Below are 17524 nucleotides of genomic sequence, written 5' to 3'. Positions count from 1 at the left end.
CCATAATGTACTGATAAAAATTAAACTTCTTCAGAAAAAATAAAAAAATACTTCAGGTCTTTTATTGTTTTAATACTGATGATTTTGGCATACAGCTCATGAAAACGTCTCGGTTACATATGTAACCCTCGTTCCCTGAGTAGGGAACGGAGACGTTACGTCGGATGACGACGAATGGGGTTTCGCTTAGAACACCTATCGACTTTGAGTATTACAAAACGAGCCAATGGCAAAGAAATGCCATGGGTCTGCGGAATTTGCATAGCGTAACTCCGCCCCACCTCGTGGGTATAAAAGGAGGAAGCCGGCAACATGCAGATATGTTTCTTCGCTGAGGAGCCAAGACTGAGCTCAGGTGATCCCCGCGGTACAGCGGAAAGTGGCAGGCAGACGTAACGTCTCCGTTCCCTACTCAGGGAACGAGGGTTACATACGTAACCGAGACGTTCCCTTTCGTTGTCACTCCGAGTTACGTCGGATGACGACGAATGGGGTTACCAGTCAAATCACGCCATCTTCTCGGCTGTCTTCCAGTGCCCTGCGTAAATCTGAGATCCTTGTCGTGAGACTGGGACGGACGAAGGACTCATATTTAGCACAGGAATACCAAGGTACACTGGGGGGCATATCCCATAGCTTAGAGGAAATATGCAATTATTGCCAACCCAGAGGGGGGGACTTAGAAAATACACATATGACCCAGAGGGATGCATATGGAGAACACTGGGGTGTCCGGCCGCAGGTGGAATATTTCAACCCCAGGGGTGGCAAGGTGGCTTGCCAAGGGAAAGACACATGCTCAGAGAGGCTTACAGTGGAAATACACATGTGGGGGTCGCTCAGAGGAGGGACCATGCACACGGGAGGCACCTAGCCGACGCGCAGGCAATAGACACTGGCGCCGATGTCAGGAGTGCTGGAGGAACTCAGGGCTTTCGGAGAAGCTCACCTGAGGAGAATATCGCACGTATCCAGTCCGTGGAGTGCAATGGCGAGCAAGCGAAGACACCTGAGCAGATCCAGTACTAGCTGGTTGAAGCGAGTACATGAGAGGACACTGTCTCCACTCGGAGATTGTAGAATCTGGCAAATGTGTTAGGTGTCGCCCAGCCTGCAGCTCTGCAGATGTCTGTTAGCGAGGCGCCATGCGCTAGAGCCCAAGAGGACGCCACACTCCGGGTGGAGTGGGCAGTCACAACAAGGGGGCACGGTCGACCTTGCTGCTGGTATGCCAAAGCAATGGCGTCCACTATCCAGTGAGACAACCTTTGCTTGGAGAGAGCCTTTCCCTTCAGCTTCCCACCATAACAGACAAAGAGCTGGTCTGAGGTCCTAAAACACTGCGTTCTGTCTACATAGGCGCGGAGAGCGCGTACTGGACAGAGCAGTGCCAAGGCTGGGTCTGCCTCCTCCAGGGGCAGCGCTTGCATGTTCACCACCTGGTCCCGGAAGGGAGTGGTAGGAACCTTGGGCACATATCCAGGCCAGGGTCTCAGGATCACGTGAGAGTAAGCCGGCCCGAATTCCAGGCACGCTTCGTCAACAGAGAATGTATGCAGGTCCCCTACCCTCTTGATGGAGGCCAGTGCAACCACGAGCGCTGTCTTCATATACAGGAATTTAAGCTCGACTGATTGCAGGGGCTCAAAAGGAGCACTCTTCAGGGCAGTTAGAACCACTGTGAGGTCCCAAGAGGGAACGAGAGGAGGGCGAGGCGGATTTAGTCTCCTCGCTCCTCTCAGGAACCCGATGGCCAGGTCCTGCTTCCCCACCGACTTACCTTCGATGAGGTCATGGTGTGCGGCAATGGCGGCAACATAGACCTTCAGGGTGGAGGGAGACAGCCTTCGCTCCAACCCCTGTTGAAGGAAGGAAAGCACAACGCTGATCGAGCATCTCCGGGGGTCTTCTCAGTGAGAAAAGCACCAGCTGACGAAGAGGTTCCACTTCAACGCATTGACGTGTCTCGTGGACGACGCCCTAGCGGAAGTGATGGTAGCCACCACCGCTGGTGGTAGGGTACTCAAACCTGCCTCGTCCCATCCAGGAACCACACGTGGAGGTTCCAGAGATCGGGACGAGGGTGCCATAGGGTGCCCCGTCCCTGAGAAAGAAGGTTCTTCCTCAGAGGGATCGGCCAGGGAGGTGCTGTCGCGAGGAGTACTAGTTCGGAGAACCAGGTACGGGCGGGCCAGTACGGCGCGACCAGAATGACCTGCTCCTCGTCCTCCCTGACCTTGGGTAAGGTCTGCGCAAGAAGGCTCACTGGGGGAAACGCTTACTGCGGCCCTGCGGCCAGCTGTGCGCCAGAGCATCCGTGCCAAGCGTGCCCTCGGGCACTGGGCGCAATGGGTCGAGTTGTGAGAGGCAAACAGATCTATCTGTGCGTCCCCGAAGTGGTCCCAAATCAGCTGTACTGACTGGGGATGGAGTCGCCATTCTCCAGGGAGGGCCTGAAGCCGTGAGAGCTCGTCGGCTGCACAGTTCAGCGCTCCGGGAATGAAAATGGCTCGAAGCGACCTCAGATGCTTCTGACTCCATAGGGGGAGGTGGGGAGCGAGTTGTGACATACGGCGGGAGCGTAGACCACCCTGATGGTGATGTACGCTACAGTGGCGGTATTGTCTGAACGGACTAGTACGTGTTGACCCCTGAGCAACGCTCGGAAGCGGTGCAGGGCAAGGCGTACTGCCAACAAGTCGAGGCAATTGACATGCCATAGCCGCTGGGGTCCTGTCCAGGAGCCCGCGGCAGCATGTCCATTGCACATGGCGCCCCAGCCCGTGGTGGAGGCATCTGTTGAGACAACAACATGCCGGGAAGCTCGTTCCAGGGGGACACCCGCCCTGAGAAAACTGAGGTTCGACCACGGGGTGAAGAACTGATGGCAGGTCGGAGTAACTGGTACTCGGAGCGTGCCGTGTTGCCATGCCCACTTCGGGACTCGGTCGCGAAGCCAAAGCTGAAGCGGTCTCATATGAAGCAATCCGAGCGGCGTGACCGCGGCTGCAGATGCCATATGCCCCAGAAGCCTCTGAAAGACTTTCAGTGGAACCGCACTCCTGCCCTCGAATTGTCTCAGGCAAGTCAGCAGTGACTCGCGGGAATCAGCAGTTCACTAGCGGGCACCGTCATTGAAGAGGGGGGCTGGGGTCGCGGACACATAGTCGGTGCCTTGTTCCAGACCGTAACCCTCAGGTCACCCTGGCCACCAGCCGAAGATCGGGGGGGTGGAGGAGGGGACTCTCACTCTTGCGAGTTCACCGAGTCTCGACCTATATGTGACGCGATGATCACGTTCCCAGCGAGAACATGAGTCACCCACGAGCGCTGTTCAAGCATGATCCAAGCCCAAACACACTAGACAGCGCTCGTGCCCATCAGAGTCCGATACCAGTCCGCTGCAACCAGAAATGCACGGGCGAGCCGTCTTTAAAAAGACGTGCCGCGTGCGAGCTCTTTTATGAGAGGAGAAAAAAAAACTCCGCGATGTTGAAGCGCACAGGGAGACCCACACACACACTGGCAGATAACTGCACAGATCAGCAGGTACTGTGAGCTCGCTGCAGATCGCCGTCACACCAACACCGGAGAGAGAAGCTCGTCTCGTAGAGCGAAGTCAGAGATGATTGTGGAGTGAAGAAATACTCTTGGCTCCGAAGCGAAAACATATATGCATGTTGTCGGCTTCGTCCTTTTATACCCACGAGGTGGGGCGGAGTTACGCTATGCAAATTCCGCAGACCCATGGCATTTCTTTGCCATTGGCTCATTTTGTAATACTCGAAGTCGATAGGTGTTCTAAGCGAAACCTCATTCATCGTCATCCGACGTAACTCGGAGTGACAACAAAAGGGAACCCAAAATTCCTATCTCAAAAAATTAGCACATCTTGAAAAGGGTCTCTAAACGAGCTATTAACCTAATCATCTGAATAAACTAATTAACTCTAAACACCTGCAAAAGATTCCTGAGGCTTTTAAAAACTCCCAGCCTGTTTCATTACTCAAAACCGCAATCATGGGTAAGACTGCCGACCTGACTGCTGTTCAGAAGGCCATCATTGACACCCTCAAGCAAGAGGGTAAGACACAGAAAGAAATTTCTGAACAAATAGGCTGTTCCCAGAGTGCTGTATCAAGGCACCTCAGTGGGAAGTCTGTGGGAAGGAAAAAGTGTGGCAAAAAACGCTGCACAACGAGAAGAGGTGACCGGACCCTGAGGAAGATTGTGGTGAAGGACCGATTCCAGACCTTGGGGGACATGCGGAAGCAGTGGACTGAGTCTGGAGTAGAAACATCCAGAGCCACCGTGAACAGGCGTGTGCAGGAAATGGGCTACAGGTGCCACATTCCCCAGGTCAAGCCACTTTTGAACCAGAAACAGTGGCAGAAGCGCCTGACCTGGGCTACAGAGAAGCAGCACTGGACTGTTGCTCAGTGGTCCAAAGTACTTTTTCGGATGAAAGCAAATTTTGCATGTCATTCGGAAATCAAGGTGCCAGAGTCTGGAGGAAGACTGGGGAGAAGGAAATGCCATGTGTTTTATCAAGGGCAGGGTCAATGCGGCTAGCTATCAGGAGATTTTGGAGCACTTCATGCTTCCATCTGCTGAAAAGCTTTATGGAGATGAAGATTTCATTTTTCAGCACGACCTGGCACCTGCTCACAGTGCCAAAACCACTGGTAAATGGTTTACTGTCCATGGTATTACTGTGCTCAATTGGCCTGCCAACTCTCCTGACCTGAACCCCATAGAGAATCTGTGGGATATTGTGAAGAGAAAGTTGAGAGACGCAAGACCCAACACACTGGATGAGCTTAAGGCCGCTTTCGAAGCATCCTGGGCCTCCATAACACCTCAGCAGTGCCACAGGCTGATTGCCTCCATGCCACGCCGCATTGAAGCAGTCATTTCTGCAAAAGGATTCCCGACCAAGTATTGAGTGCATAACTGAACATAATTATTTGAAGATTGACTTTTTTTGTATTAAAAAGACTTATTTTATTGGTCAGATGAAATATGCAAATTTTTTGAGATAGGAATTTTGGGTTTTCATGAGCTGTATGCCAAAATCATCAGTATTAAAACAATAAAAGACCTGAAATATTTCAGTTGGTGTGCAATGAATCTAAAATATATGAAAGTTTAATTTTTATCATTACATTATGGAAAATAATGAACTTTATCACAATATGCTATTTTTTTGAGAAGGACCTGTATATATACACAGTGTATATATATATATATATATATATATATATATATATATATATATATATACAGTATTAGAACGTATATGTTGTCTAAATATTGAATATTTTTACTAATTTGTGAAAGACTTGTATGACTTGAATGACTTGATATATGAATGACTTGATATGATATGATATGATATGAATGAGATTTAATTGTTCATATATAAATGTTTGTGTACTCCTCGTCCTCCAGGCTGCTCTGGCCGTGTGGATTACGATTCTCCGGTTCATGGGTGACCTTCCAGAACCCAAATACCACACGGCCATCAGCGACGGCAGTGAGAAGATTCCTGTCATGACCAAGATCTACGAGACGCTTGGCAAGAAAACCTATAAGAGAGAGCTGCAGGCTCTGCAGGGAGAAGGAGAGGTACTGGAGACAAAGAAACAGTGAAGGAGAAGGTCACTTATACATTAGGATAAATGAGGCAACATTAACGCACATTTTCATGATTTATAAGTCACTTTGTGCATCCATCTCTTACAGAACACTCACATTGACAATCACAAAAAGAGCAGTGTGCGTCACAAGCTGGTGTCGCTCACCCTGAAGAAGAAGTCGAAGATTACAGAGGAGGTGAGTGATGCTGTTACCATGGTGATTTTATCATGGTACACTTCATTATTCCTTTCTTTCCACAAGCTCTCTTTTAGTTTTTGAACTTGGTGACCCTCTTAAGACATTGATTTCACAGGTATGAGCCACTGCTATGCAGATATTCATTCCCCTGTCAGCAAAGGAGGTTATTAGGTGTCATGAACTTTCCTTCCACCAACAAGATGTGAAAGAATCAATAGGCTATTAATTGCACAAAAAATAACAATTAACTGGATGTAACCACAACCACCAAAAGTTTGTCACTGGATAAAAAACCTTAGATCTGTTTTTAAATGGACACATGACATTTTTATAGAAAGGTAGATACCTGTTATTATGTATCTTGATGCATTGAAAATGAACTGATCTGTATGGAATTTCTTTATGCAATTCCCCTGCTGAACCTTTTATTTAAGTCTCCTACTTCTCTTATTCATTTTCAGTGTTTAATGGTGACAATATCATGTCTGGCCTAATGTTCCCCTTCTTACTCGCTAGACGTTTAACAGCCAAAGACCATCTCATCATGTTTTTTGTTTTCTTCTATTTTTTTTGCTCCATCATGCATGCTAGGCCACTGCTATTGTCAATGAATGTTTAGCTCATTGTTAGTAATTTGTATAAAATTAAAGTTTAAAAAGAATAACCAATCAGCTTCCTCAGAAACAAAACATCTTGGCTTTAAAGAAGACAATTTAGTAACTTTGACATCTACTGTACTATAGCTATTAAACTTCTTTTAAACTGACTGAGTGTACAGTTGCTATATAAATGCTTCATTCATTCATTCATTCATTCATTCAAATAAATGTCCATCTTTGTTGTGGCTATTTTGGTGGATTGCATTTAAAAAAATTTTTTTTAAAACAAATCTTTTTTATATTTCCAGTGCTTTATCTGATGTATTTTGTTCATTTCAAACCTGATCCTGATTTAAAGTATTTTCCCCTTTTTTTCTCTCTAGGTGACGAAGCGTCTGAATGATGGTGAATACACAGTCCATGGAAACAGCATGCTGGAGGACCGGCCCACATCCAATCTGGAGAAGCTACACTTCATCATCGGCAACGGCATCCTTCGCCCAGGCTTGAGGTCAGACAATGGATATGAAAAAATATAATATAGATTTAATCACCCACAAAAAAAAGAAATGTATATGTACACACACACGCACATATTAATATATATATTTATATATATTAGTGTGTGTGTGTGTGTGTGTTTGTGGTTCAGGTATTCTTTGACCTTAAAAGGACATTTATGGTCCCCGTGAGGAAAACGCTGGCTTATAAATCATACTATATGTTGTTTTTGGAAAATGTAAAAATGCAGAAAGTTAAGTGTGATTGGTAGGTTTAGGGGTAGGGTTAGTGTAAGGGGATGGAATATACAGTTTGTACAGCATAAAATTTATTGTCTATGGAAAGTCCTCATAAAACATGTAAACCAAGTGTGTGTGTGTGTGTGTGTGTGTGTGTGTGTGTAACAACAACCCAAACAACCCTAAACAAGCTCTTCCTGCTGTTTCTTCCAGAGATGAGATCTACTGTCAGATCTGTAAACAGCTGACCCAGAATCCCTCTAAAAGCAGTCACGCCCGCGGCTGGATCCTCATGTCTCTGTGTGTCGGCTGCTTCGCTCCATCCGAGAAGTTTGTGAAGGTGAGAAATGCTGCTTATTTATGAACTCTTTTCTTTTGTCACTCAAACTTCTCGTTTCCTCTTCTTACATGTAGCTTTATCTGTGATCAGTGCATCTGTAATATTTCAACCACAGACAAATACTTTAATTATTTCTGGTAAATATTTAGGTACTTACTAATATATGGGTACATTTATTTGACCATCAGAGACTCAATAATTGATATTGAAGTATTTTCTTTTTTGTTCCCCCTTGCAATAGTGAGAAAAAATTCGCATTGTGAGTTTTCAAGGTTAAAAAATGTCACTGCTGTCAAAATGTATTATAGAAGTACATGTGCTTTGACTTTGCCAATATGTTCCTTGCCAATATGTTTGCCGAAACCAAGATATTTTAATGTGAAAACAGCTTCTGACACTCTCTAAATTTTCATTAAGCTACATTTAAAAGAATTTGAAATGTACATCTGTAATCCACTGTTTTGCGCTGTGTATATCTCCTTTAACCTTAAAGGGTAAGTTCAGCATTTTACAAGTAAAGCCCTGTTTTAAGATCGTTTCCGATGAAATCGAACGGTTAAGATTAAAATTTGGATACATGCTGCTGTCCCGAGAATTTTAGGTTTTTGTGTTTTTAGGTTTTGTGGTACAATATCTGTGTTTTGGTGTTGTCCGCCACCAGAGTTTTCACTTGTCGTAACAAATCTCAAACATTATTTATCACCAATTAATTAAAAAAATATGCAAATGAATTAAATGATACCTGAATTAATAAACTACATGCACAGATTAAGCATATATATGCATTTTGTACTTTATTTTGCTTAATTTCTACCTGTCCCATGGTTTAGCTGTCATTACCAACACGCTCTGCATAAAGGCACTTTTTAACAGTTTTTTCATCAAAGGTTTATTTGGTAGCCATGGTAACCTAATAGCATAGTGGAGCACATGGATTTCAAGCTGCAAGACTGATGCCTTGATGTCCAGAAAAGTAATAAATCTACTCTTTATTCTTTTTGTTGGGCATGTACACTTATTATGCGTAATTACCATATGTGTTGTATTTCTGTATTTTTAAACATTTTTGGATTATTTTTATCAATTTATTAGTTAAAAAAGTGTACATTACATGTAGAAACCTAGCTACACTTCCTTAGTCATCATCTTTGCTAGCAAGGCTAGTTTTTTGACTAAATTGTCAGTCCCAGCACAGTCATTACCAGCACATTACAGCTTGTGCTGGTAATGACAGGTTGTGGTGGTGATGACGGCAGATACACACAGTTCCTGTTTGGCCTTCCATAATCAGTAGGGCTGGGTATCGTAACAAAATTTTCTATACCGATACCGATACCTTGACTTCGATACCGGTTCGGTTCCTGAACGATACTTTTTTCGATACCAATTTTACCTAAAAAAAAAAACTTTTTTTTTCAGTTTGTTGACTTTTTTACACTCATATTTTGAGTCTGTAAAAAAGCACCAATGCTAAAGTTTTCTATGTTTCCTAATCATTTAACAACATGTATTCTTTACTTCAATGAGCTCATTGTTTCTGCCTTAACTTAATGCATTGTTTAACAATGAAACTGAATGAAAATTAATTGAAATGCATTACACACAGTCACCCCTGATAACAGATCACTCTAAATTGTAATTTATACACATGCATTGTCTGTAAAGCTCCTTTGAAACGATAGGCTATGTATTGTGAAAAATGCTATACAAATAAATGTGAATTGAGTTAAATATAGGCTACTGGGGTGCGGGATATATGCCTCACGCTCAGCACACATGAAGCTTGCGCAAAGCACTGGCAAAAGTAGCCTAATGATTATGGATGTGTCGGGAAACGATAGCTAGGAGATATTTTAATTGTTTATTAATGAACAAGTGTTTACTAAACGTGTTGGCTGCAAAGATGATTATTGCGAATTTGCGATGCTGACTCGTCATCCCCGCAGTAGTGAACGCGCGCCCGCCTATATGGATTAGGTAATCAAACTATTTATTTCTAATTGTTTCGTTTAAAAGTAGACATATTTTGAACATATATAGAACTATTTCTCATGTCTGTGAGTCAAGTATCCCCAGCTGAGTTTCGGTTCATTTGTGACGCGCTCCAGTTCTTGTAGTCGAAGGCTGATAAACTTTCTACTCTCGAGTGTATTCTGTGCGCCTTTAAGTGCCTTATCAGATTTACCGTGTTACCGGTCTTGGCAGCATTTATCTTGTCGAAAATATTGCATCGTGTGCTTATGGCATGGAGTCGGGTACATAGGTACACTTTTGATCATTTCCACATATTTTCTGTCTATCTGGGTTGGACGCTTACACACACACACACACACACTACAGTCACACGTGCGACGAATCACGTCTCTGGGCAGCCGCGTAAACTAGTGTTTTTCCGCCACAGCCAATCATGCTGCATGTTTATTGTTTAACTGACGTTGACGAGATTAACCACTTAGGTACCGAAACTTGGTACCGAAAAACAAGACATGTTTCGATACTCGGTAGTATCGAGGCAATTCGGTCGGTACCTAAAAAGAGGAGGTCTCGGTACCCAGCCCTAATAATCAGATTAAACTATGTTTTGATGTTTAAACCAATTAATAGCTGGTGTTTTTTTTTGGTCTGAAGTTAGGCTCTTAAATTACAATAGGTTATGATCAGTGATTTGTCATCACCGCAACAAACTGTCATTACCAGAACTGCAATGTCATCACCATCACCATTACCATACATATTTTTGCCAATAAATTATGTATAAATTACAAAAACATCCTACAATTATATATTTCTGACAGAGTTGGACAGTCTAAATTATCACTGTATTAAAAAAGTTTTGATATATGGCATTCACTTAAAATAAGCTTATATTCCAAGCCAGGGTAGATTGATGAATCAGAAATGACAACAATCCAATTAAGTTCAAGATAAAATAGATTCCATGTGAAACCACAAAATGTTTTAAAAGCACTGAGTTTTATTTTGTTACATACATTCGATGATGTGATGGTAATGACACATTTACTTGACATAGTTAAAAAAATGGCAAAAAATCATAAATTCCCTTATCTAATGGTCTCAACCAAACTCATATCATTGTACCTGACTTAAGGACTGATAATTTGATGTATACCAATTAGTCAAATTTGGGATTTTAATTTTCAAAATTGCAGCAACCCAATTTGGCCCTTAATCTGAGAAATGCCCTATTATGTTGTGCGCACAATTTACTTAAAACAAGGAAACGAATTAGTACATCGCTCTAGTGAGTTACCGGTGGTAACAGTTCTGACTGATAATGATTATTGAAAGTTCAGCATGTCTGTCTGTCTTCCTGTAGTACCTGAGGAACTTCATCAGTGAGGGTCCTCCGGGTTACGCTCCCTATTGTGAGGAGAGATTGAGGAGAACGTTTGTGAACGGAACGAGAACACAACCACCATCCTGGCTAGAGCTTCAGGTATCAATAACTGATTTTACTGTTGATATCTGCTTTATTAATAACCAGTATAGTTCTGCTGCTTTTTTCCATGCAACAAAAGTTGACAAGTGACTATGTCAAACTCCAGGCACAATAAAAGCAGTCCATAATGATGTCGACTTTTTCACAATTGTATCCAAGGCCACAAAATCAAAAAAGCCGATAATGCTACCTGTGACGTTTATGGACGGAACCACAAAAACACTTTTGACGGACTCTGCGACCACAGCCATGGAGCTCTGCAACGCACTGTCCGATAAGATCAGCCTTCAGGATCGATTCGGCTTCTCGCTGTACATTGCTCTGTTTGATAAGGTACACGCACTCACTACCAAGATCATCTTGGTTCAGTTATTGTGTTCTGTTGTTCATTTAACCCTATGAAACCTACTGTATCATATTCGATATGCCAATTTCTAAGGCTTCTAAATGATCAACATGACTAAATCTTGTGGAAAACCTGCTGCACACAATCTACTTCATGCCTTCAATCGTCTGATTGATAGTTTTTGTACTTTTATTAGCAAGTAAAAGGCCTTTTAGTGTAAATCAAAAAACATCCACCTTAAGGTTCACGTGTCTTTACTGAAACATAAGAATAACTTTTATACTGCTAATAGTATTTCAGGATGAAAACTTACGGGACTGAAGCAACTTAGGTTTACTTGATTATCCATACATCTTTTTATTTATTTTTTATGTTGTTAAATGTGAGAATCAAATATAATACATCAGGAACCTTTATTTGTTCATCCCTTAATCATCATTGCATTGCATTATGTTTTAAAAGTACAGAGATTTGATCATAAAACTAAATATTTTAAATATTTATATTTAAATATAACATTTAAATATTTTACTTAAAATATTATTGGCAGAAACAGAATGACAGCTGATATTTATATGCATTTTTTGCGAGTACTTGCTATACTTTTATAAAGATCTCACTGATTTATATTATAAGCTATCAGAATATAACTTTTTGGCCATATAAATATAAGCATCTGCACTTAATTGCTTGTTTTGTTTGTGTTTAATACAATTCAGGTGTTTTTCTCCTCCTTATCCTTACTATATTGTACTATATGAGCCATAAAAGTCTGTTTTATTTTCTTATAGATTTTTTTTAAATATTTTGTTTATAGTTTCAATAAACATATATATATATATATATATATATATATATATATATTCTGAATGTTACTTTATATGTCAAGCTTTACAGGGTTAAGAAAGCTTTTTTTGGCCTCTGTTTGTGTCAGGTCTCCTCTCTGGGCAGCGGTAATGATTACGTGATGGACGCTGTTTCCCAGTGTGAGCAGTACGCTAAAGAGCAGGGCGCTCAGGAGCGCAACGCCCCCTGGAGGTTGTTCTTCAGGAAGGAGATATTCACACCCTGGCACGACCCAGCGGAGGACGCCGTTGCTACAAACCTTGTCTACCAGCAGATTGTGCGTGGCGTCAAGTTTGGCGAATACCGCTGTGATCGGGTATGAACCTCAGACACAGACAACAAGCCAATAAATTGAGTTCTCATTCACACTATATTTCTAAGGAGGGAATATTCTCTTTCTCTGCATCTGTCTCTTTTACTTTTTCTTTGTGTTTTTCTACTCTTATGTTTCTCCTTTTCCTCTTTTGATGATCTTTATTTGTCTTCGCACATCTATTTTCTTGCACTCTTTCTGTATGTTGTATCTTCCGGGAGGAGGAGGATCTAGCGGAGCTGGCGTCGCAACAGTACTACGTGGACTACGGCTCTGAGATTCTTGTGGAACGCCTGTTAAGTCTTATTCCATCCTACATCCCAGACAGAGAGATCAGCTCGGCCAAAACCGTGGAAAGATGGGCTCAGTTCATAATGGCTGCACACAAAAAGGTGGCAAAAGTTTATCTCAACAGTCATAAAGGGATAGTTCACCCAAAAATGTATATTATGTCATCATTTACTCACCCTCAAGTTGTTCCAAACCTGTATGAATTTCTGTCTTCCGCTGAACACAAAAGAAGATATTTTGAAGAATGTCGGTAACCAAACAGTTGATGGACCTCATTGAGTTCCATAGTATTTTTTCCCCATATTTTTGGTTACCGATATTCTTCAAAATGTCTTCTTTTGTGTCCAGAAGAAGAAACAAACTCATGCAGGTTTGGAACAACTTTAGGGTGAGTAAATGATGACAGAATTTTCATTTCACTATCCTTCTAAGGCCCATTCACACCACACCACCAGTCCACACCACAACTATAACAATGACGGAACAGAGAAACAATTCACTTTAACAATATTTTTTTCCAGCTGATGAATGATAAAACATTGGCATCCAATCAGAATCCATCCTGCTTTAAAGAGCTTTAGCATTTATAGTTATCATTATTGGTGTGAACAGGCCTTAGATTATATTCTATAATATTTTGGGGATCATTAAGATTTTCTATATTTGTGTAACTTATTTTAAGAAAATTGATTACATTTGAGAAAAAAAATCTAATTCTCTGAATAAAATAACGCATATGTGAAAAATGATAAAATCTTTGAAATTTTCTTTTTGAAATTTGGGGATAAAATGTGTCTTAGACATGTTTTTGTTAGACTAGCAATTTTTTGTCTTAACTTTTGGCAGTTCGGTCAAACGATTCAAGAAAAATCCTTTCAGTGTTATCCTTTCCAGTGTTATAAAACACTGCTGCTGATATTACTGTCGGTTCATTCGTCACAATGGAAATGGAAAGTCATTTCAGCACATTGCATTGTGGGATACAGTATCTCACAGTGTACTTCGGTTGAATTCTGCACATTTTTGCAGATGTACTGTAGTAAGTATTCAATGCAAATAGAAAATAAAAGTAGTTCTTTCCTTCAAAAGTAGTAGGTAGTATGCCATTCTGAACTCAGTCATTGTGATGTATTTGAATGGTCACGCTACAATCAAAGAAGTTTTTAGGGGAAACACCTTACAATAAGGTTCCATTTGTTAACATTAGTTAACTATATTAGTTTACGAGAACTAACAATGAAAAATACATTTCAACATTTACTAATACATTATTCAAATCTACATTTATGTCTGTTAATATTATTTAATGATCCTCACCTAACATGAAGATGACTCAATGGTGGACAACATGGTTAACGACTTTGGAATGGAAACGGATATGAGTATGGAGAGTACTTCACAAAAGACTAGTTCAGGTTCTGCAATTAGCAAAGCCATTGAACTCCAAGCTTGTGTCTGTGGCTGGAGCAAGGCAACAACAGTCAGGGGTTTAAAGATTCATCAAGGGAAAATGAAATGCTTGAGGGAGAAGGGACAAGGGGCTCGCATTGATCAGTACTTCTTACGAAGTCAGTCAAGTCAGTCGAATGAAATCCAGCGACGGGAAGCAAACCACAGTTCGGGGATATCAGCACCCCTGTCATAGAGGAGAGGAGGGTTTGCACAGTTAGTGATGAACACATTGATTCTTGTGAACCCGGTCAGACTAACCAGCATAAGAGAGAAAAGAACCTCAACGGGCATAGGCCTGAAGTTAGATGGCCAAGAGCTTGTGAGAAAACTGCATGGGACACGGTAAACACAGATCTATGCTTTGCATTGGAAAGATTAACTGGTACAGTTGAAAAGAAGCTGGATAAATTTGGGGACATCATTTACGCATATGGAAGTGAGAGGTTTGGTGTGGAAAAATGGAAGGAAAAAGTACAAACTACTCCTGGATTGTCTAGACAGCAGCAGAAAATTGAAGGGTTAGTTAGAGAAAGGAGACAGCTGAGGAAGCAATGGAAAAGAGCGGAACAAAGGAGGGACTCAATCTCTTACAAAGGGCCATAAAAGATAAGCTTGCAACATTACGCAGAGCTGAGCGCCTACGGAAACGCTACAAAAAGAAGGAGCGTGCGAGGGCTAATTTCTATAAAGATCCATTCAAATTCTTAAAGTTATTCACCAGTGAGAAGAATGGCAATTTAAAATCATCTAGGGTTGAGCTAGAGAGATATTTGGAGGAAACGCATACATATGCAAAAAGGCATGAGCCTATGTCAATTCCGTCAGACATCCCACCTGTCAATCCACCAGAATACCAAATGGAGGTCTGTGCACCTAAGTGGAAAGAGATAGAGCAGGTTGTGAGAAAGGCAAGGGCTTCATCATCTCCAGGGCCTAATGGCGTTCCGTACAGAGTGTACAAGAGTGCTTCAGGAGCTCTACGAATTCTGTGGAAATTGATAAAAGTGGCTTGGGAAAAGCAGGTTGTACCTAGAGTATGGCGCCGAGCAGGGGGAGTCTTTATACCCAAAGAAAAAGATGCTATAAGCATCAGTCAGTTTCGCCCTATTTCACTATTAAACGTCGAAGGCAAGATTTTCTTCAGCATTATTGCTCAGAGACTGTCAACCTACCTATTAAAGAATGGCTTCATTGACACTTCAGTTCAAAAAGCGGGCATTCCAGGGTTATCAGGATGCTTAGAACACATCAGTGTTATCTGGCAACGAATTCAATCAGCTAAAAAGGAGAGGAAGGAGCTCCACGTGACATTCCTGGATTTGGCTAATGCATATGGTTCAGTGCCACATGAGCTTCTTTGGGCATCATTTGATTTTTTCAGGGTACCGATGTCGATAACAAATTTAGTGAAAGCCTATTTTGGAGATTTGCAATTTAGTTTCTCAACTCCAGAATTCAGCACTACATGGCAATGCTTAGAGGTTGGTATAATGGCAGGATGCACCATTTCTCCACTGGCTTTTACCATGGCAATGGAAGTAATCATTAGGGCATCAAAATGGGTAGTAGGAGGAGAGCACTTGGCTTCTGGGATGCGACTACCACCAATCAGAGCATACATGGATGACATGACAACCATGACTACAATAGTAGCCTGCACTAATCGGTTATTGGGGAAGTTAACAGATAATATTGAATGGGCACGAATGCAATTTAAGCCCTCTAAATCAAGGAGCATCTCAATAATTAAAGGCAAGGTAGTAGATAAAACATTCTTCATTAATGGCGAGGCAATACCAACAGTTTCTCAGAAGCCAGTGAAGAGTCTAGGGAGATGGTACGATGGGGATCTAAAGGACACAGTTCGAGTGGGAGAAGTTAGACGACAAGCAGTGGAAGGGTTGAAGAGCATAAACAGCTGTGCTCTACCAGGCAAACTGAAACTCTGGTGCTTTCAGTTTAGTCTACTGCCAAGGTTGCTGTGGCCACTGACTGTGTACGAGGTTTCTTTGACAACAGTAGATAAGCTGGAAGCGTTAATAAGTTCATACATCAGGAAATGGTTGGGAGTTCCAAGCTGCCTCAGCAGAGTGGGACTTTATAGTAAAGGAGTATTGCAGCTGCCAGTCTCTGCTTTAACCGAGGAGTTTAAGTGTGCCAAGGTCAGACTGGAAATGACTTTAGCAGAGTCACGTGACAAATATGTAAGGGAGGCAGCCCCTGTGGTAAAAACTGGTAGAAAGTGGTCAGCAAAGAAATCTGTAGTAGAGGCAAAGGCTGGCCTTCAAATTGGGGATATCGTGGGACAGGTACAGCATGGAAGAGGGGGTTTTGGGCTGAGTTTAGCTCCTCCTAAATGGCACAAGGAAGGCCCAGCTCAAAAGAGGAAGCTGGTAGTCAACAAGGTGCGAAAGCAGGAGGAGAGGATGAGATGTATAAAGGCTATTTCCCAGGTCAAGCAGGGAGAGTGGATGAGATGGGAGAGTGTGGAACAACGCAAAATGGGCTGGCAAGACCTTTGGTCTATGGAAGAGATTAGGATAATTTTTCTTATTAGGTCAACATGTTCTCCCATCACCGCAGAACTAAACCTCTGGGTAGGAGAGGATCCCTCTTGTCCTTTGTGTTCATCACCTGCCACATTAAGGCACATTTTGACAGGATGTAAGGTGGCTCTTAGCCAGGGTCGGTTTACTTGGCGCCATGACCAAGTATTGCAATGTTTGGCTTTAGCATTAGAAGGCAAGCGTAGTATGACCAACAAGTTGCCGCCTGTTCTAGCAAAACATTACACGCAGAAGACAATATTCCTCCGCCCAGGCGAGCAACCACCAAGAAAAGGTGCTAACACCAATTCTCGCCCAGGACAACTGGAAGCTGCTAGGGACTGGAAGATGCTGGCTGATCTTGATTAACGGCCTATTTTTCCACCTGAGATTGCCACCACTAACCTACGACCAGATATTTTTTTGTGGTCTGGATCAGCACGCATTGTTCAACTGATAGAGTTAACAGTGCCATGGGAGGATGCGGTAGATGAGGCATATGAGAGGAAGAAACTGCGGTATGCTCATCTGGCCACTAAAGCAGAACAGCGAGGATGGAGAGTCCAGGTTTATCCAGTGGAAGTAGGTTGTCGAGGTTTTGTGGCACACTCTACAACCCGGTTCCTCAGAGACGTCGGATTCAGTAGCCAAGAGTTGCGTCGCACAGTAAAAAACTTATCTGAAGCAGCAGAAAGGAGCAGCAACTGGCTGTGGTTGAGACAGAAAGATTCTAGCTGGCTGTGTACAGGCCGC

General features: G+C 42.5%; 2 protein-coding genes across 3 annotated transcripts in view; one reads left to right on the top strand and one right to left on the bottom strand.

Annotated features, from left to right (window-relative positions):
• Window positions 1-17524, bottom strand: part of LOC143696984 (uncharacterized) — a 118773-nt gene that overhangs the window by 69269 nt on the left and 31980 nt on the right. The gene's annotated exons all lie outside the window — the stretch shown is intronic.
• The window catches only part of myo7aa (myosin VIIAa), a 55508-nt gene that overhangs the window by 22924 nt on the left and 15060 nt on the right, over window positions 1-17524 (top strand). The window contains exons 23-30 of one of the 2 annotated variants that reach the window (XM_077193925.1): window positions 5452-5628; window positions 5746-5835; window positions 6821-6948; window positions 7391-7517; window positions 10855-10974; window positions 11137-11310; window positions 12258-12485; window positions 12707-12874. In XM_077193925.1, coding sequence (XP_077050040.1) covers window positions 5452-5628; window positions 5746-5835; window positions 6821-6948; window positions 7391-7517; window positions 10855-10974; window positions 11137-11310; window positions 12258-12485; window positions 12707-12874 — 1212 coding nt within the window. Of the gene's footprint in view, window positions 1-5451; window positions 5629-5745; window positions 5836-6820; window positions 6949-7390; window positions 7518-10854; window positions 10975-11136; window positions 11311-12257; window positions 12486-12703; window positions 12875-17524 lie in introns of both variants that reach the window. The other variant, XM_077193924.1, reaches the window with a different exon arrangement.

The sequence above is a fragment of the Siphateles boraxobius genome, unplaced genomic scaffold, assembly GCF_051911475.1.
Source record: "Siphateles boraxobius isolate OS27281-9 unplaced genomic scaffold, OSU_SipBor_1 31, whole genome shotgun sequence".
NCBI lineage: Eukaryota > Metazoa > Chordata > Actinopteri > Cypriniformes > Leuciscidae > Siphateles > Siphateles boraxobius.
Note: the sequence above shows the minus strand (reverse complement) of the source record. Positions and strands in the feature narration are given on the sequence as shown.